The sequence below is a fragment of the Pristiophorus japonicus genome, chromosome 22, assembly GCF_044704955.1.
Source record: "Pristiophorus japonicus isolate sPriJap1 chromosome 22, sPriJap1.hap1, whole genome shotgun sequence".
NCBI lineage: Eukaryota > Metazoa > Chordata > Chondrichthyes > Pristiophoridae > Pristiophorus > Pristiophorus japonicus.
In genome coordinates, this window is record NC_091998.1 from 18,819,665 (window position 1) to 18,841,702 (window position 22,038).

A 22,038-nucleotide genomic window follows, 5' to 3' on the forward strand; every position below is an offset into this window, starting at 1 on the left:
GGTGGGGGGGGCGAGGGGGGAAAGAGCAGCCTCTAAGATAAGGTGTTAAAATCCCAACCAAAGTGTACAACATTTTACAGAGCATTTGAATTCAATTCATATGAAATTCCTCCAGAAATAAACCACAGTGAGGTTTAAGCACCATTTTTAGAAGTGTTTTTTGTACGATGGACTGTCGAGATACTAAACCCGTCACCAGGTATTGTTCCTGGGTAACAGACGCTTGGCTATCTTGGTTCTCTCTGCGTGTAAATTCTCCACTGTTCACTTCCTTATCCTCTATATACGTCTGATGGTGCAGAACACGTCCTCTAATTAAAAGCTACCGAGACGCTTGGACTCCTGTGGGAGAAGCAAATGACAGGTTGAGAATATACTGAAATAACAAGCCTAGTTGGTCTACTCTAGTGGAATAAATTGCACAAATGACTGTGCAGTTGGGACAGGAATGTTAATATTTTGAGTAGTTATGAATAACTTGTGACACACCTAACGGAAAGCACCAGTAGAAATCTTCATTTTCCACTGAGGTCATAATGAGAGTGATGATTCACTGAAACTCCCAGCTAATTTTTATTTTAGGCGATAGATATAGTAAGTGACGGGTTTCTCTTCTCAACCCTACCCAAGCTGATTGCAAATGTTACTTTTAAACTCGTGGTCAGCAATGTCGCATGATGCAATATTGAACAAATGGATAAAAAGGGAGGCTGGGCAGTGTATTTCAACATTGAACTTTCACCTCTGGGACCTGGGTTTGTCTCCAGCTCCGGGTGGGATGAGGAATTCCTTTCTCTCGAGTACATAGTTACTCAGAGCTTGTCCAGTGTTGCTGGTAATAGATTCAGCATCGAGCTCATTCCGAGGCCATGAGGCTGACTAGTGAGGAGGATTGAAATTACACCAATGCAGTAGGAATACTTTTCAGTTGTTTTTTGAGAATGTTATTGGAGCAGAGGAGGGGAATTTATTCTGTGCTGGCATCAAAAGTGAAATAACTGACCTATCTTGCTTCTCCCCAAAAGAAATTGACAAATAACAGCAAAAATATAATTCTTTCAAAATGTTTTTAAATATTTAGATTTTCTAGTTCAGAGAAAAAATTGTAAGATTGTAAATGCATCAATGAATACTTCTGTGACCGAGCTGTCGCCAGCCCTTACATCAAGTAATCCTTATATTCACTTTGCTAAATGCTGATGCTGCAATAGAGCCAACCGTCTGAAGCTCAGCAGCCTTGAGCTGAATAAGGCCCTTCAGGGGAAGGCCTCGAGTGAATTCAACACACGTGCTTCTCTCTGCAGAGGCTCCTCCTCTTGTAGCCCTGACCTGCGGCTGGTGTTCCCCGTGATTGGGGCCCAGGAGAGGCATGGACCCAGGGGCAGCATGGGCCAGCCCACACTGCGATTTACGGACAGTAGGAGTATATGGGTGCACTTGGTCCGTGCAGCAGAGCTTGGTCTCCAGTCGTCTTAATTAAACCTTGCCACTGGACCAAGACCTAGCTCTGTCAAGCCCGTGTGGTGGCTGGTGTGGAACGGCCACCACACGTTAAACAAATCCACGAACAGGCATCTTCCACCCTCCAATAGGTAGTTTGGGATCTAGAATATCAGGTCCTTCATTGAAAGACCTGTGAACTCATCCCTTTTTGGTGTGGAAGCAAGTCATCCTCGATACGAGGGACTGTCTAAGAGAGAGAAAATGCAATAGATGGTTTTTAAATATGGTGTTCCCTACACTGCCCCGCCCCCCCCCCCCCGGAACTGTACAGCAGTGTGATCTAGGAACACTGTCGTCAGTGCTCTGACATACTGTGATATGGGTTCACATCTACAGTTGGAGTGAGCTCATTATTTTGCCTGTGCTGCAGTGCCAAATGGAAGGTAGGTTAGAATGATAATTTTCACCCAGGTGACATCCACCTACCTCATAGAATAGGCAAGGTCTTGGGAGTAGGTTGTAAGCTTTTTTATTCTCAGCTGAGGAATGGTAAGTAAGACACTACAGGGGGTGGGGGCGGCGGGGAGGGGTAAAAGGGTTTAAAAAGAGTATCTATTTGTGTTCTCTAGTGATGACGAGTCATTTAAAAAAATGTTAGCAGTTATCATATAATCACACAACTTTATAAAGAAGTGTGTGCACACACAACCCAAAATGTACTCTTCAAAAGTTTTTTTCCCTACAGGACCCTTCCAGTTTTAATGCTTACGATACGGTTGTGATCAACACTAACAGTGACATTTGACAAGTACAATGTGCAGAAAATCAATATTATTCAGTGCACTGTTACTAAATCAAGGGAACTTCTCAGAGAATTGTGTGTTTTGAATGTAATGGTAAAAAGAAATTTCATAAAAGTGAAGAGTTGTGGAATGAACTGCACTGCTTATTAACTGTATTTTTGGCTGTTTTTTTTTCATGACTCTGTAGGTCAATCCTTTTCCGTCGCATGTGTAGCCTGATGGGAACAGTGTTCCTATTGCGCTGTGTTACTATGTTTGTTACCTCACTCTCTGTGCCTGGCCATCATCTGCAGTGTTCTGGAAAAGTAAGTTTTGTGCAAACCGTGCTGACCAGTTGTACAAGGTGGCTCATGGTAGTAATGTAAAAAAAAAAGTCATTGCAAGATTTTTTTCTTGATTAATCCAGTGTGTGGCTTTTAAAACTGTTGTGCTAGTTTTACTTTGGTATGATGAGGTTATAAATGAAAAGTGAGCACTTCAAATGTCTACAATGTGTTTGCTAAGCTGAACATGAAGGATGAGGTTGGTGCATTTGAAAATGTCAAACATCCAAGAGACAGTGGCAATTCACTTGGTGAATATTTAAAGTAATTGCGTAGGATCACACTCTAGTCTAGACACCCACCATGCATATCATAGTGATATAATCATTGTCTAAACTCATGCAATTTTGAAGAGGTTTTAAATTAACCACCAGATATCGCAAGAAAAGCTGTGGAGTTCGTCAAAAATGAGGCATTTAAGGTCAATTTTTTTTTAAGTCAAGTCTGTTATGTGACACCACACAAGACTCAACACAGCTACAGTAAAAGAGGCATAGAATAATGGCAGAGTGGAGCAATAGAAGAGGAAAACCTGTTTTGGGAAGTGCACTTGCTGGGAAGAGATGTTCAGGGTTCACCCTCCCTTCAAGTGACTACAAAGGTCAGATTTTCCCAGGACCTTGAAAGCAAATGGAAACATGTTTTGGCAGTTTGTCCCCTCCAACTTCTAAGAATCGGGCCTGCAGCCTGATTATCTCCTGCACTCCCACCCTCCCCTTCATTAAAACAATGTTTGGGATATGTTGTCCTTTGCACTTAGTTTTTGCTCTCAGCATTTTAATTTACAGCCAGAACTTACTGCCCGTTCTCTTTATTCCCTCACAACACAAGGTTGGGTGAGGGCCAGGCTGCATGTTATTGTATGCATTTGACGTTCTTAATTTGGGATTCTGAATGGTGATTTTCATTGTAAGGTGAAGGTTCATTTAAATATAAATATTGCAGATTAATCTCATGCCCTTATATACATATACAAATCTTTGTTTCTTTTTGTCTCGGTGAATGTTTCTGCATTAAAATTGATAGTATGCATTGCCCAGTGATCTTTGTTCACAATGTATGGTTTCTTTTTCAGCTGTATGGAGACATGTGGGCCAAGTTTCAACGGGCAATTGCAATTTGGAGTGGTTTTGGAATGACGTTAACGGGCGTGCATACTTGTGGAGACTACATGTTCAGTGGCCACACAGTTGTCATTACTATGTTTAACTTCTTTGTCACAGAATGTAAGTACAAAAAATATTCTTAACCGTCATTAGTTTACCGTAATGGGGCCAAAATCTTTATTAAGAGAAGGCAATGATTTGCAATCAGCGATGATGTTAGTTCAATGACACAAGCTATTGTGTAAACCCTTAACTTACTGGCGACTAAGATTTTGGAAACAAGTAGGTGAAGGGTTTCATTTTTTTTCAAATGTGCGCTAAGGTCCATGTAATGGATTTACTTGTGACTGAATAAACATTAAATGTTACTCCGTAAGTCTCATAAGAAATAAGGAGCAGGAATAGGTCACTTGGCCCTTTGAGCCTGCTCCGTCATTTAATAAAATTATGGCTGATTTGATCATGGACTCGGCTCCATTTCCCTGCCTGCTCCCGATTAGCCTTTATTCCCTTATCGCTCAAAAATCTGTCTCTCTCTGCCTTAAATATATTCAATGGCCCAGCCTCTACAGCTCTCTCGGGCAGAGAATTCCATAGATTTACAACCCTCAGAGAAGAAATTTCTCCTCATCTCAGTTTTAAATGGGTGGCCCTTTATTCTGAGACTATGGGCCTAAATTTGGCGCTCTGGTTTTAGGTGCGCCGACTTTCTGCTCTCAAAACAGTACCAAAAATATATCGCCGTATTCTCCCCGTTCTATGGACCATCCTAGTGCTTGGCGTGGCAATCACAGTGGGGGGCGGAGCTATGGCCCTGCATCTAAAAGAGTGTCGGCAGCAGTCCGCATGCGCAGTAGAGCGTTCGTGCATGCGCAGTAGCTCCTCCCATGATGATGATGATGATGCGTGCCTGCAGTGTGGGACCCAACGCGTCCGGCCCCTATTCCGGGCCGAGTGGCCTGCCGCACAGGCCGGCCGTTGCCTTCCCGCGCTGAGGGCTACAAGAAACAGGTTGGTGCGGGGAGACTTTTGATCGAGGGGGGGTAAGAGTTTTGATCGGGGGCGGGGGTGAAGGAGGAGAGTTTCTTTAAATGATTTAGAAAAAGAACAAGCTGCTCGAATTAGAAAAGCTGTCCCTATACTGTCTGCTAATAAAAGCAGTAAGAAAGGCAGTCAGCACCATCAAAATTCAACTGCAAACCATATAATAAACTGCAGAAATTCAGATTTGTGGATTTTAAAGCCAACCCAAGCTGAGCGATTACATTTATGAAGAGAAATGGCCGAGTGTACATAATCCATATAAAGGTTACCTCGGACAGAACAGAGTGGCTTCACTGACAAGAATTCCTTGGATGTAGATTTAGCCTCAAGGATTAACTGTGCTTCAATATAACTTGATTTTCTGTTCTTGTACTGTGTATTTTGTTTTCCAATTTCACAGTATTGGTAGAATGATTAAAATAATGAAAGTAACAGATTACACTAATAATTGATTCATAAATGGTTTTATGAAACCCTTTGTCTTCTGATATAAATGATACTTAAAAGTTCATATTTTATGAAGCTTTATATAGTGGAATGTGTAAATTATGCAAAAGTTACAATACAAGTTCTGTATTAGTTGTTGTGAAGGTGTTTAGTGCTTTGCAAGGTCCTCTGTGCTTCCCTTTCCCCCCCCCCATCTCTGGCTACCTGCGCTGATTTCTTAACTCTCCATAAGTGGCCACATACACTGGCCTAAGTTAGTTTGGAGCAACTATTAGCTGTCCAAACGGACTTAAATGGCCAAAACAGGCGTCGGTGGCTGGTAATGCCTCCTTTTGGGGAAAAAAAAACTAAACTAAAAAAAATCCTAACTAACTCACTTACATTGGCGCAAATTATATGTGCAGAATTGGGATTTTTAAGATACTCCAGAAAAATCATGTTGCTCCAAAAATTGGTGAGGCCGCACCTGGAGTACTGCGTGCAGTTTTGGTCACCTTACTTAAGGAAGGATATACTAGCTTTGGACGGAGTACAGAGACGATTCACTGGGCTGTTTCCGGAGATGAGGGGGTTACCTTATGATGATAGATTGAGTAGACTGGGTCTTTACTCGTTGGAGTTCAGAAGGATGAGGGGTGATCTTACAGAAACATTTAAAATAATGAAAGGGATAGACAAGATGGAGGCAGAGAGGTTGTTTCCACTGGTCGGGGAGACTAGAACTAGGGGACACAACCTCAAAATACGGGGGAGCCAATTTAAAACAGAGTTGAGAAGGAATTTCTTCTCTGAGGGTTGTGAATCTGTGGAATTCTCTGCCCAAGAAAGCAATTGAGGCTAGCTCATTGAATGTATTCAAATCACAGATAGATAGATTTTTAACCAATAAGAGAATTAAGGGTTATGGGGAGCGGGCGGGTAAGTGGAGCTGAGTCCACGGCCAGATCAGCCATGATCTTGTTGAATGGCGGAGCAGGCTCGAGGGGCTAGATGGCCTACTCCTGTTCCTAATTCTTATGTTCTTAACTCCTGAGCAAATTTAGGCCTTATGTCTCCTAGTTTTAGTCTCCCCTCTGCATCCACCTTGTCGAGCTCCCTCATTATCTTAATGTTTCAATAAGATCACCTCTCACTCTTCTGAACGCCAATGAGTATAAGTCCAACCTACTCAATCTATCTTCATCAGTCAACCCCCTCATTTCCGGAATCAACCTAGGGAACCTTCTCTGAATAGCCTCCAATGCAAGCATATCCTTCCTTAAATATGGAGACCAAAACTGTACGCAGTACTCTAGGTGTTGCCTCACCAATACCCTGTCCAGTTGTAGTAGGACTTCTCTGCTTTTATACTCTATCCCCCTTGCAATAAAGGCCAACATTCCATTTGTCTTCCTGATTCCTTGCTGTACCTGCATACTCACTTTTTGTGTTTCATGCACAAGGACCCCCAGATCCCTCTGTCAGCACTTTGCAATTTTTCTCCATTTAAATTTGAATTTGCTTTTCTATTTTTTCTGCCAAAGTGGATAACCTCACATTTTCCCACATTATACTCCGATCTGCCAAATTTTTGCTCACTCACTTAGCCTGTCTATATCCCTTTGCAGATTTTTTGTGTCCTCATCACAATTTGCTCTCCCACCCATCTTTGTATCATCAGCAAACTTGGCTACATTACACTCGGTCCCTTCATCCAAGTCATTACTATAGATTGTAAATAGTTGAGGCCCCAGCCCCAATCCCTGCGGCACCCCACTAGTTACTGTTTGCCACCTGGAAAATGACCCATTTATCACGACTCTCTGTTTTCTGTTAGTTAGCCAATCCTTTATCCATGCTAATATATTACCCCCAACCCCGTGAACTTTTATCTTGCGCAGTAACCTTTTATGTGGCACCTTATCAAATGCCTTCTGGAAATCCAAATACACCACAACCACTGGTTCCCCCTTATCCACCCTGCTCATCACATGCTCAAAGAACTCCAGCAAATTTGTCAAACATGATTTCCCTTTCATAAAACCATGCTGACTCTGCTTGATTGAATAATGCTTTTACAAATGCCCTGCTACTGCTTCCTTAATAATGGACTTCAGCATTTTCCCAATGACAGATGTTAGGCTAACTGTTCTATAGTTTCCTGCTTTTTGTCTGCATCCTTTTTTAAATAAAGATGTTTCATTTGCGGTTTTCCAATCTGCTGGGATGGCCCCAGAATCGAGGGAATTTTGGTAGATTACAACCAATGCATCCACTTTCTCGTATGTAAAGAAAGCCTGGTGCAATTGTTGAATTAGGTACATCCTTCCTAATGATGTAAAACATCGACCCACAGCTCATTGCACTGTAGTCATGTGCCTCTAATGATGAAGTTTTGAATTGTATGAAACTGTTTTATTTCCCACAACTTTCAAAATAACCGTTTTTTGTATTATGAAGGGAACAATGTCTTTCAGTATACTGTATTCCTTGAATAAACATGGGTGTGTGTATTTATATGTGAATCAAATTTAACTTATTTCTCACAATTAGCTCGTCACAAGCTAGTTGTGTAGACTAAAGTACCAGATAAGTACATGAGGCAGAGAGCAATAGAAGGATATGCTGATAGGGTGAGATGACTTGGAGTGGGAGGAGGCTCGTGTGGTGTATGAACACCGGCATAAACCAGTTGTGCCGAAATGACCTGTTTCTGTGCTGTAAATTCTATGTAATTCTAACGTGGTTGTCATATAATTAAGTGTATTTTCTGACGTAAAATCATTTTATTGAACACATGCAACTTCATTAAGTCACCGTTAATCTTTAAACTCTCAAACATCAATTAGCTTGTAGTAAGGCATAGAAATTCCACTTGGGCAGGACCACAAAGTGTGCGGTGTCACATCAGCCGCCAGTTGTACGCCTCGCCCAAGAGTGAAGTCAGGGCAGGGCATGTAATGGCGACTGATGCCATATTGCACTTCTGACCAAGACAATCTTCTAACTCAGAATTTCCACTCTGATCAATTCTGTGGGCTTTAGATAGGCGATTCAAAAATTTCTAATGCTGAATAATGGTGCATTTATGCTGCAGGTACTAGTTTGAGACCAGAGGTGATAGTATTCCAGCTGCGCAGTACAATGTTTTTAACTGGCTGGATTGAGCTGCAGTTCTGCTTAGGACAGATCTCTTATCTGGGTGTTCTGACCTCCAGCGGTTGCAAATTTAAATGTTTATATAGAGTGGCTGTCTGCGCTCTTCAAATGTTTAAATTAACCCCAGATGGGTTTAGAAAGTGTCCAGTTGCTGCAACTGAATCCCTGAACACTTCATAAAACCCAAATGTGACATGGCATTGAAATTGTTTTTCGTGTGGTGACAGTCCCAAGCACCGCGCACCTGAAAAAGGTAGTCTCGCATCCCTTTCCTCTGCTGTCAGATCACGATCTGATTCTGGAGTTAAAGTACAATTTTAGTGTTGCAGTGTAGCGGAAAGTGCACCGTTGCAAAAGTTGCGGTGTAAATGCACGTGCACAGTAGCTAATTATTCCTGAATCGGCATCTCTGTTTCATGTAAAAAGTGCCTCGACATCCTCGGGCAAAATACTGTGAAGTGATTTCGTAAAACATTTTTATGTTGGCCTTGTACCTCTAGCAGTGTAAAATTCAATTATTTACTGCTCTTTTTCACATTATAGTGTCTGCACAGCATGGATAGCTAGGGTTTATAATCATTGTGCTGTCTGAGCTCTGAAACAAGGGTGCCCTCTAGTGTAACGAAAAATCAAAACAACTGCAAACGCTGGTAATCTGAAACCAAACCAAAAATGCTGGAGACACTCAACAAGTCAGGCAGCTTCCGCGGAGAACAGAGGAGTTCACGTTACAGATGCGAACCCTTTATCAAGCTGATCGGGATGTTCCACACCCAAAATATTGCCTCATCTGTTCCTTGCACAAATACTGAGCGTGTTCTCAGCATTTTCTGTATTTGTGTCTCTCGTGTGTTTTACTTGGTTCTGTAGGTTCATCGATACAGTTACCCATTTATAACTCCAGATTGCATTCTCTTATTCTCTTCCCCCTCCCCCCAACCTTCCATGTCTGACACATGTCTTGCCGACTCCCCTTTGGCATTGACTGCTCAGTATAGTTCTGAGAGTACTGGTGCCGTGGTACCTCACCCAAATGCACATTTTTCAGGTCTGAGCCTAGTTTGTGAGTTTCAGCGTATTTAACAATTGGGGAGGCTGTGGAATGTCACCAATCCTTGCCCTCGGCCAGTGTGTGAGCGAGACCATTTCCTGTGTTTACAGGAAGGCTGTGTCATACTATTTCTGTCACGCCTGGGAATTATTTTAAGTTGTAAGGTATGTATAATGTATTTATATTTGCCTTTCAATAGAAAGAAAGACTTGCATATATATTGCGCCTTTCACGACCACCGGAAATCCCAAAGCACTTTATAGCCAATGAAGTACTTTTTGAAATGTAGTCACTGATAGTTTGGCCGCCTGAGGAAAAGTGTGTTTGAAGACCTGGCCCTCAAAACTGCCACCAAGCTCATGGTCTACAGAGCTGTAGTAATACCTGTCCTCCTGTATGGCTCAGAGACATGGACCATGTACAGTAGACACTTCAAGTTGCTGGAGAAATATCACCAACGATGTCTCCGCAAGATCCTACAAATCCCCTGGGAGGACAGGCACACCAACATCAGCGTCCTCATTTAGGCTAACATCCCCAGCATTGAAACACTGACCACACTCGATCAGCTCCGCTGGGCAGGCCACATAATCAGCATGCCAGACACGAGACTCCCAAAGCAAGTGCTCTACTTGGAGCTCCTTCACGGCAAACGAACCAAAGGTGGACAGCGGAAACGCTATAAGGACACCCTCAAAGCCTCACTGATAAAGTGCAACATCCCCACTGACACCTGGGAGTCCCTGGCCCAAGACCGCCCTAAGTGGAGGAAGTGCATCCGAGAGGGCGCTGAGCACCTCGAGTCTCAACGCCGAGAGCATGCAGAAATCAAGCGCAGGCAGCGGAAAGAGCATGCGGCAAACCAGTCCCACCCACCCGTGACAGAGTCTGTGGCTCTCGTATTGGACTGTTCAGCCAGGAATGGAAGCAAGTCTTCCTTGATTCCGAGGGACTGCCTGCGATGATGATGATGATGATGATGATGATGACAGGAAATGTGGCAGCTCAGTCCCACAAACAGCAATGTGATAATGACCAGATATTTGAAATGCTTGATGACTGTGCTGCTCCCCCAAATTCCATCTCCCAGGTGTTCCTTTAGATGGCCCTGCTTTATGGCAAAGTTTTATCTTCAATGTATTCACCATTTAACTTTTATTTGGCAACTTGCTGTTTGCCTATGCTTGCTTTTGTAGGGCTCATCTGCTGCCTGATCTACCACATTGCTCCCAGGCGGCCTCCTGGTCTCCCAGGCCTGTTTATGGTCTTCCCCATCATGGGTCCCTAGCCGCCCTCAGGCTTGCTGCCACTTCCCCCAGGCCTCCTGTTGCCCCAGCCCTACTATATAATTTCGGAGTGACTCCTGCCAATGAACCGGAAACTGCTCAGAAGCGTACTATGCACTCAAAGCATGGTTTTTCTGCTTTTTAAAAAAAACGATCAAACTAACCCTACTTTAATGGTTTAATACACTGGATTTGTTTTCACCTTTGGTTTTTTATCTAATTATGTGAAAAAATAGAATGTCCGATCAGAAAAACCCACATAGCCCAACCAACTCATGCACCTTCCTTGAACTTCTAGTCTTTAAATTATCTGGCAAATCAGATTTGCTATTTTTGTCACTAGTCCCATTTTTGTGGCTGCCCTTTTTGTAGATTGCTTTAAGTAAAAGCTTGTAATTTGAAACCAGTCGGCTGGCACTGTAACAAACAGCTGGACAGCTGAGAGATAACCATCAGGAGGTTATGTGTTGTAGGTCCAATAACTGAGTAGGTTTGCTTGAATGTGCAGCAGCAATAATACCTGGACGTATCTAATAATGAGTGCATCTGAAAACAGTATGCAGCCATGAAATTAATCACAGTACAACAAAACAGTTGAGACATTAGAGATAGAGGTGTTTAAAATTATGAAGGATTGGGACAGAGTACATGGAAATATCCTGTTTACAGTGATTGAGGGGGATTTGGATAAGGGGACATGGATAACTAAAATGAAATACATGGGCCTGGTGTTTCCGCTTGATTGTGTCCGGTGCAATTCCCCTGATATCAACGTAACCTGCGCAAAAGATCGCAGAAATTTCAGTGCAAATCGCATCCAGCCCAACTCCAGTTTTCTCTGATCTTTTGTACTAGTTTTAAAAACATAGCGCTAGAAGCATGGCTCGCCCACAAAACTATCTACGCTCCCAGGGTGAATTAATCACCATTGGGAGTTTCCGGACTTGCGGACTTTGCAGAGGCTCTTAAAAATTAACCTGGATCTTTTGGGTGCAAGGACACTAGTAGGTATGCTTTGAATTAATTTTTTTTTAATTTACTAAGGAACTGACTACCCCAATTTAACTAGAAAATAGTTTTGTATATTTTGTTTAGTCATTTAAAATCGGGTTACACACAGGTGGTGGATTGACGGTGTTTTAAAATGCTTATTTTTTTGTGTGAAACCCATTTTCAGCTGTATTAATCAAACTTTACCAAGTTACCACTTTGTGTTCGGTGATAGGCAAATGAGTTTCTGGGGCAATCTGGGGGGAAACACTTCACTATTTACGCCGATTGCACCCAAAGCGGAAACTCTACCCCGAGAGATTTAGGATAGAGCGCGGGAGAATTTTTTGTACATATTTGTGAGGCTTGACTTTGTAGCAACGCAAGTTTGGTTATGCACATGCCTGCAGTTCTCCTTTCCGGCTTTCATTGAGGTTGAGTCAGTATAAAATCGATGACTTTTAATACTGAATTTAGTTAGGTTTCAGGGATGTGGGACTTCAGTTATGTAGAGAGACTAGAGAAGGTGGGGTTATTCTCCTTAGAGCAGAGAAGGTTAGGGGAGATTTAGGCGAGGTGTTCAAAATAATGAAGGTTTTGATGGAGTAAGTAAGGAGAAACTTTCCAGTAGAGGAAGGGAAGGTAATTGGCAAAAGAACCAGCGGCAAGATAAGGAGAAATGTTTTTAAGCAGCGAGTTATTATGATCTGGAATGCACTGCCTGAAAGGATGGTGTAAGCAGATTTAATAACTTTCAAAAGGAAATTAAATAACTTTCAAAAGGGAATTAAATAAATGAAGGGGAATAAATTGCAGGCTGTAGGGAAAGAGTAGGCAAGTGGGACTCTTGGGTAGCTCTTTCAAAGACCAGGCACAGGAATGATGGCCCAAATCTTTCTGTGCTGTATGATTCGAGGTAAAGTTTAATCCGGAGATTTTTCTAAATTAGAGCAGATTATTAGTGTTTGAAGGGCTGCAAAGTGATTGCTCAAAATCAATGTTGCATTTGACACTATATTTGTTTGAATTTTACGGATACTGGTGTCGGTTGCTGAGCTGAAATTGAAAATTAAACTTAACTCTTAATGTTTCCTTTTTTTTAAACTCTCAATTAGATACACCAAGAAGCTGGAACTTCTTGCACACCCTGTCTTGGGTATTAAACCTGTTTGGGATCTTCTTCATCCTCGCTGCACATGAACATTACTCCATTGATGTCTTCATCGCATTTTATATCACTACAAGACTCTTTTTGTATTACCACACACTAGCCAATACTCGAGCATATCAGCAGAGCCGAAGAGCACGAATTTGGTTCCCAATGTTTTCATTCTTCGAATGCAATGTCAATGGCCCTGTACCAAATGAATATAGTTGGCCACTTCCTAGACCAAGGTTATTGAAAAGATTAATTGGATAAGTAGTAATCCGCACTAACCAACTATTTTATTTTTGTTGGACAAAATAAATGATTAATGGAAGAATAAGTGGTTTTATACCCAAGATTAGTACAATGTGTTATTTTAAGCCAGGTGCAAATATGAAGGGTGAGGGAGACTTTGATATATAATAGATGGTTAGGTTGGTTCATGGTTCGTCCACCAAGTTAGAACTATGCTCTTTTTTTTCCCTCAGATGAGTCAACTGTCTTAATTTGGGCATCCTAACTCCAGTTGGTGGCCTTAGACAGTGCGCGGGTTTTGTTTTCAACAGATGAGTGTTTCACGCAACAGCATAACTGTACCCGATGGGTCGTCGAGCAGCCAGTCTTGGTAGTGGTGATGAAAAAAGCAGTAGCAAGCCCACAAAAAGTAACACTGCTAAATTAAAAATACGTTTTTGTTATCCTGAAGAGCAAAGTTACCACTTTAAAAAAAAATGTTAATGACCTACTGGGATTGTTCACAGGGTTGATTGACATCTAAGATCTTTGAAAGAATTTTTCCTCGTGGCAGGTTTTTGAGGATGCTTGCTTTATATATATTTTTTTTAAATCCTCATCCCCGTTTTTGCAGTGTTTTTCATGAGATTTTATTTCAGGGAAATGTGGTTTCGCACTTGTTTAATGGAACACTGCAAAGACTTGTGGAAAATCTCTGGAAACCTTTAAAAAGCCAACCGGAAGCATTCTCATTATACAGCAGTCCTTTGACCATCTGTATTCCCCTGCATACCACATGGGTATTTAACCAAAAATTACACCAAGTATCTGTTCTTGAAGCAATAAAAATATGTTTTGTCCAATACTGGTCCCTTTGGGGGATATATCTGATATTGGTTGTAATCATTTTTATTTTGAGGTGTTCAACTGTTAGCTACAGCTTCACCACATCTTTTACAGACCTCAAACCTTTACATACAGTATTAACAGCATAATATAACTCTTGGTAATGAGCCCCCACAATGCACTCCGACAAAACAAAAGAACCACTTGTAATCTATTTACATCGGTGTGTAGAGTTTATTAGATTACACGACAGGTTGAACCTCTCTTATTCAGAACTCTCTTATTCAGAACTCCCTTATCCAGAACTCCCTTATCCGGAACCACCCCTCGTCCAGAACCATTCCCGGCCACTGGGTGGCGCATGTGCAGATTGAACAAATTGAAGTCCTTCCTCGCTGCCGACTCCCGCAATCGCTGGCCTGACCTCACGATCCACCGCCCCACCCCATGATCTCTCTGCCGCACTCCCAGCCCCAAGCCAGCCAGCCCTGATATCCCCTTGCTCAGTACTTGTACCATCCAATTTAATGCGACCACCCCTTGTCTGGAAAAATCCCTGATCCAGAACAGACCAGGTCCCGAGGGTTCTGGATAAGGAAGGCTCAACCTGTATTTGCAGTTAATATCTATTTGAATTCTCTAAGAAGTAATTAGGCTCAGTTTCTAAAATAATTCAGTAATTCTCATCAACTTTTAGATGGCATTTAGCTTTGATACTATTGGATAGTTTACAATCCAGTTCTCGTAGATAGAATCCCTCCTGTAATATAGGAGATGTTGTGATTGTACGTTAGTGACCGGTCATAAGCACTTTATGTTGACTCGCAGGCTTTGGTTTATTTTGTCAGGGTTGGTTAGTTATAGTGGAGTCGTATTTTTGCAGTCACATACCAGGCTCATATTACTGTCCTTAAAATAAAAATGAATAAACAACTTTTAACAAGTTATTTAAAGAAATTAACACACTGGTACATTTCTTGTTTTCTTCAGTGAGCCACTATCAACATATTTTACAATTTAATTCGACTAGATGGTATAACTTATTGTTCTACTATATTTTAATGCACATCATTACCCTCTCATAGTTTACTTGTCAGAAGGCTGCATGGGCAAATGTGGGAAGGTTTTCCTGCTCTTAAGTGTACAGATTAAAACATAAGAACAGGTCGAGGCTTGATTTCCTTAATGGGTTCTTTTATAAGTTTTTTTTTGAAGCACCTGTATGTCTTCTGATACTGATGACCATATTAGAAAAAAATGGTGTCAACACAACATATGGCCAATCAAACTATTTTTGCTGCTTGATGTGCATTGGCACTGCAGCTCTTTAGTGTTTTGTTCCCACATGAATCAAAAATTGAAATATTACAATTAGTTTTTGAAATTTTCCAATTCATGCCGAGGGTAATGGCTGAATTTAACGTTGGTTGTCACTTGGGCTACACCTACCAATTTTAGAATGTATTGTGATTAAAAAAAAATCATTCTCCAAATTGTCACGGAAATTGTACCACTGTCTGGTTTAATGTAGGTGTCTTGTACAGTAATGTTGCCATTGTACGAAACAACCTCAGCACACTCAAATGTGGTTGGTTGTGTCCGATGCATATGTCAATTACCCAGGTAAGGCGAAGTATCTCAGTGGATGTGTGATTGATTGTAAAAGTCTTCTGTATATAGAAGCCACCTATAGGACTGGATCTGAATGAGGTGACTGTACAGTGCTCGCACACTGGTTGCCCCAATAAATGTTTACATTCCCTTTCTGTTGATTGGTAGTTGTCCAATGATTTAAAATTCTAATTCTGCACAACCTTAATTTTCATTCCCCAAATTGTCTTCATTAAAAATCTTTGGAGCAGAATGCCCACTGACAGAATTTTAGCTTTAGAAGGATGAAATTACACCAATGAGAATTTTTTTTTTGCATGCACTGAGAACTTTAAAAAAAAAAGTTAAAATTCTTGATGGTTACGGATTTTATAAAGCAAATTCATAATAACTGGTTGTGTTTTCACATGACTATCCTAACACAAATTATCTGTAGTCATCCACGAGCACTGTTTTTGATATTGAATGTTATTTCCCTTGGTCTTCCTGTGTCCATTACTATTTTAATTCATAAATCAAGGTCTCTGTGACATTACAAGGGTTAAAACCTTTCCTTCCCATTTGTTGCCAAATGTCAAGGCTTTTCTCTCTAGCTCGGCTTGAACGACTTGTTTAACACCACCCCGTCCTGCTGTTTGGTTTCTGATTCACTCTCGAAGCAGAGTTGCAGACAGTACTGCAGTTACCACTTTTGGAAAAACTGTGTATCTGCTTTGTTCCCTCCTGCTTGTTCAGCCACTCGGTTCCTTTACCTGATTCACTCATTTGTTCAAAGGTTTGACTTATTGTCGTTTCCTTGTAGAGTCAGGCTGGCTGATGCAATAATTGAATAACTATCCCTTTGTGAAATGGCAGTAAATTAGGTTAGATTGTGAAAGAACTGAAGCGACCAGTCCCAATTTGTAGAGTGCATGAGTGAAACCCTGCCAACTTTCAAAGGTACCCAGCGTCACTGGAATAGTGAATGTTTAATGGATGAAAAATTAATTGTTTTAGTTCCTTTTATGCTAAATATTAAAAGCATTAAAAGCTTGCATTTGCCTAAAAAGCTACTGCAGCGTTTCCATTGAAAGAGTTTGACATGTGGTCCACTTTATTGCCCAGTATTTCTACAAGTTTGCACAGGGAGGTACCAGTGATGGGCTTATTTCTCACCACCCTGATTTATCCTGCTTTAGAACTGTTGATTAGTAGCAGATATTTTTTGTGCAGATCTTTCCCCACCCCCCAGTTTTCTCATGCAATGCACTAAAGTTGTACACCAGCCATATTGTGAATGAGGACTGCTACTCTCAGTCCACTCCTTAATGCCACAAGATCCAAACTTTGACACACAAAACAGAACTTTTACACAGACTATCTGCTTTCAGCTGTGTTACTACAGAAAAGCACTGTGACTGAGGGACAGTGATGTGTTCTAATGGTATCGCCTGTTTCCTGAGAATTATGTGACCATTTCAACCTGTTGTAATGTATTGTGCCATATCCTGATGAGCTATTTGTAGGTTTCTGGGGCCCGGATATTGCTAGTGTAACACGCTGTAACACGCATCAGTTTTCTCCCTCCAAATATTTTTCCCATCTCCTTTGCATCATGTGTCATTCTCCATATTAAGATGATGAGTAGCTAACCTGCTCCCCAGCCTTTCCCAATGATGTTCTTGGGGGTGCTTATGGCATGGGGTAATTCTGGCTGAATTCTCTGGCCTTCCTCAAATGGCGGGGCGGGGTACGGGAGAAGTATTTGAATCTATAGCAATATACAACATCAGCCATTTCCAAAGTTCGGGCTGCCTAATAAAACTGTGTACCTTGAGCATAATGGGGGCCGTATTAACCGTCTTTCTCTAGTATCTGTGCAGCTGGAAAAGGCCAGAGTAAACTAGTTTCCTTGGGATTTTATTGGGAAATAGTTTGATTTCTTGACTTCCTGCCAGCTGACACCAATGTGATCCTTAATGATTGATATTTTGGTTTCAAATCTAGAAATTATTCTTGTCCCGCAGTGCACAGCCTGATCACAGCAATTGCCAAGGAAAGCACAAAAATCAAAATGGGGAAAGCTTGGAGATGGTATTCTTTATTCCAAACCAACTAACATTGTGTTCCAAGCTTTAATACTTGGGTTTGGGTCGCTGCTTGTGCTTTACAATACTTTCAGTACCCCCCCCCCCCCCAACCACCTTTCCCTCCGCATCCCTAAATGTGTCATCATCTTGTAATCTTCCATATTGGCTGTTACTGTGCCCATTGTTTGATAACTAATTTCCTTAATTTAACCGTTGTCGAGGTGACCTTGGAAAGGAGGGATAAACACATCTGTAAGAGGTTTTTGAAACAAAGAAAGCAAGCCAGTAATTGAGAATAAAAGCCATTTATATTTTTGTAAAGCAGAGGCTGTATATACCAGCTGTTGTGAGCGAATCAGATGACCTTGTGCTGCAAGGATATGGCCAGAATGGGAAGGGGGCCTTCTTGCAAGGCTCCAAAATAGTCTTGTGTTGTATAAGACCATAAGTTTTAAAAAAAACATTCAATGTCAAAAATGTAGTTCAGTGTATCTCGATGTCTGTGTGTATGACTGTACAATACAGAGTGTTTGATGTAAACCAACAACTAAATTAGAAAAGAAACAAAGACATCAGTACATTTTTTTTCATCAGTTATTTACCATTTTATAAAGTATATAGATATATCTATATATAAAATGAAACACTAAAATAAAAAGAACTGTTAATGGGCTGTTTTTTGGATTTCAATGCTGTTCAGTATTAATGTTATTTAATAAGTTCATATCAGAGGTATTTAATGTTTACATTTACATTGTCCGATTAAAATTAATAAAGGAAACTAAGTAAAACAGCAATGTTTTGCAGAGTTCTGTGCATCAGCTGTGTATTCCATCTTTATAATGATGCCTTTTGTTGCATTTGCTGATGTCTAGTAAAAATTCCAGAATGTTTTTGTGTATAAGTTCTAAATAAATTTGTTCTATACTTAAAGGTTATCAATGTGTTTTTTCTTGTTTCTCTTCCACTCTGCTCCCCTGTCCTAACTCGGCTGAGAGCTGGCAAAATATTACAAATAATGAAGTTTCAAGTATCCGATGGCAGTTAAAGCTGGAACTTGCACTTTGAGCTTCAGCATCTGTTTGCACTGCTCCATTATCGATACCTGATCCACCCATTCAGTTCTCACTCAGGCCAATATTCACAGCATAGAAGCACTGACCACAGCTCGAAGAGCTCCGTTGGGCGGGCCACATTGTCCGCATGCCCGACACCAGACTCCCTAAGCAAGCGCTCTACTCTGAACTCCTACACTGCAAGTGAGCCCCAGGTGGGCAGATGAAATGTTTCAAGGACACCCTCAAAGTCTCCTTCATAAAGTGAAACATCCCCACTGGCACCTGGCAATCCTGGCCCAAGACTGCCCAAAGTGGGGGAAGAGCATCCGGGAAGGCGTTGAGCACCTCGAGTCTCATCGCCGAGAGCATGCAGAAATCAAGCGCAGACAGTGGAAGGAGCGTGCAGCAAACCAGATTCCCCAGCCACCCTTTTAACCACTGTCTGCCCCACTTGTGACAGAGACTGTAATTCTCATATTGGACTGTACAGTCACCTGAGAACTCACTTTTAGAGTGGAAGCAAGTTTTCGAGGGACTGCCTATGATGATAATGGGCAGAAATTCTAGCTGAATATGTTGCTTGGCTCAACACTTCCTTTTACCATCACGGTAAATGAGATTGTATGTAATTTGAAATTGAAGTTGAGCTGCCGTTTCCAAAATAACTAGTTTGTAATTAAACATTCCACAGGTTAGGAGGAAACCTAAAACTTGTCTGTTTTCTTTGTGACGGGAAGCTTGTATTGAGAAGCGTTTTATATGAAGGCCAGCTCAAGGAACAAGGTGGAGGTTACACCACCTTCTGGAAAGGGAAACCAGATGAAGAACGCTGCCTCCACGAGTCTGTTTCGCCATCAAAAACGAGCTTGTCGACCGCCTCAAAGACTCCCCCTGCGGGATTAATGAACGACTCATGACTCTCCGATTCACCCTATCCCGGAATCAATGTGCCACAGTCACCAGTGTGACACTCGATGCGACAGATGAGACCAAAGAGGGCTTTTACTCCAACCTTGAAAAATCCCTGTCCCGCGTCCCTGCGGGCGACAAACTGATCCTCCTCGGTGACTTTAACGCCAGGGTCGGCAAGGACACCGCCCTTTGGGGAGGCGCGATGGGCAGAGAGGGGATAAGGAACGGCAACTCCAATGGTGTACCCTACTCCTGACAAACTCTAAAACATTAACTTGTCATCACCACCACCTTGTTCCTCCAGAGGGACAAATACAAGGCATTGTGGCAACACCCTCGCTCCAAACACTGGCACCTGCTTGACTATGTCATTGTCCGAGCCAGGGATCGCAAGGATGTGCGCATCACCCATGCCATGACAGGAGCTGACGACTGCTGGATAGACCACCACCTAATCCGATCCATCATCAATATTAACATAGCCCCAGAGCAGAGGGGACAGCAGAAGCAGTGCTACAAAAAGGTCAATGCCGGGGCACTTAAAGACCCAGCCAAGAGAGCCCTATACAGTCAGCTCCTCACAGCTAACCTGGCGTGCCTTGATGACTCCGAGACGCAGAATGCCCACAGCGCTTGGTCTGCCCTCCATAATCAGTTCTTGCGAAGACATGCTCGGTCCCTCAACCAGGAAACACCAGGATTGGTTTGATGAGAATGACCAGGAGATCCAAGAGCCAACAGATCGCAGAAGCAGGGCATTTCTGAGCCTTAAACAACAACCCAACTCTGGAGCAGCAAGGCAGCATTACAGATGGCTTAAGGCTGAGGCCCAACAAAAAAAACAGGACCTAAAGAACAGGTGGTGGATGGAGAAAGCACAGGAGATACAGCAGCTGGCTGACAGCCATGATACGCGAGGATTCTTCATCGCAGTCAAGTCCACCTATGGTCCAAACACCAAAGGCCACCCCACTGCTGGCCAAGAATGGGGAAACACTCATCAAGGACACCGAAGCAGTCAGGGTCGGCTGGAAGGAGCACTTCGAAGATCTCCTCAACCGAGACTCTGCCTTTGACTCGAGTGTTCTCGACTCCATCCCGCAGCATGCTACCTGCCACCACCTCAGTGAGATCCCAACACTGCACGAGGTAGAAAAAGCCACAAGACAGCTTAAAAAGAACAAGGCTATGGGAGCGGATGAAATCACCACTGAGGCACTGAAGTATGGCGGAGAGGCACTGTTGGTGCAAATACATGACCTCATCTCTCTCATCTGAAGGGAGGAGAGCATGCCGGGAGATCTCAGAGATGCAGTGATCGTGGCCATCTTTTTAAAAAAAAAAGGGGACAAGTCCGACTGCGGCAACTACAGAGGAATCTCCTTGCTATCAGCCACTGGGAAAGTCGTCGCTAGAGTCCTCCTCAACCGTCTTCTCACTGTGGCTGAGGAGCTCCTCCCGGAGTCACAGTGTGGATTTTGTCCCCTACGGGGCACAACGGACATGATTTTTACAGTGCGACAGCTGCAGGAAAAATACAGGGAACAGCACCAGCCCTTATACATGGCCTTCTTCGACCTTACAAAGTCCTTTTGACCCTGTCAACCGCGAGGGTCTATGGAGCGTCCTCCTCCGTTTCGGATGCCCCCAAAAGTTCGTCACCATCATCCGCCTGCTCCATGACGACATGCAGGCTGTGATCCTGACCAATGGACCCATCACAGACCCAATCCACGTCCGGAATGACGTCAAACAGGGCTGCGTCATCGCCCCAACCCTCTTCTCAATCTTCCTCGCAACCATGCTCCACCTCAGTCAACAAGCTCCCCGCTGGAGTGGAACTAAACTACAGAACCAGTGGGAATCTGTTCAACTTTCGTTGTCTCCAGGCCAGGTCCAAGACCACCCAACCAACCCCTGTCATCGAGCTACAGTACGCGGACAACGCCTGCGTTAGCGCACAGAGGCTGAACTCCAAGTCATAGTCAACGTATTTACTGAGACGTACGAAAGCATAGGCCTTACGTTAAACATCCATAAGACAAAGATCCTCCACCAGCCTGTCCCCGCCGCTCAGCACTGCCCCCCAGTCATCAAGATCCACGGTGCAGCCCTGGATAATGTGGACCATTTCCCATACCTCTTATCAACAAGAGCAGACATTGACGACGAGATTCAACATCGCCTCCAGTGCGCCAGTGCAGCCTTCGGCCACCTGAGGAAAAGAGTGTTTGAAGACCAGGCCCTCAAATCTGCCACCAAGCTCATGGTCTACAGGGCTGTAGTAATACCCGCCCTCCTGTATGGCTCAGAGATATGGACCATGTACAGTAGACACTAAGTCACTGGAGAAATACCACCAACGATGTCTCCGCAAAATCCTACAAATCCCCTGGGAGGACAGACGCACCAATGTTAACATCTTCGACCAGGCCAACATCCCCAGCATTGAAGCACTAACCACGCTTGATCAGCTCTGTTGGCCAGGCCACGTTGTTCGCATGCCGGACACGAGACTCCCAAAGCATGC

At 42.8% G+C, this 22,038-nt stretch overlaps 1 protein-coding gene across 5 annotated transcripts in view; it reads left to right on the top strand.

The window, feature by feature from the left end:
- Positions 1–18,431, top strand: part of LOC139234885 (sphingomyelin synthase-related protein 1) — a 73,974-nt gene extending 55,543 nt beyond the window's left edge. For all 5 annotated transcript variants that reach the window (XM_070865719.1, XM_070865718.1, XM_070865721.1 and 2 more), the window contains 3 exons: positions 2,434–2,551; positions 3,645–3,795; positions 12,747–18,431. In XM_070865719.1, coding sequence (XP_070721820.1) covers positions 2,434–2,551; positions 3,645–3,795; positions 12,747–13,051 — 574 coding nt within the window. In that variant the 3' untranslated portion in view covers positions 13,052–18,431. The remainder of the gene's footprint in view (positions 1–2,433; positions 2,552–3,644; positions 3,796–12,746) is intronic.
- Positions 18,432–22,038: the final 3,607 nt, after the last annotated feature.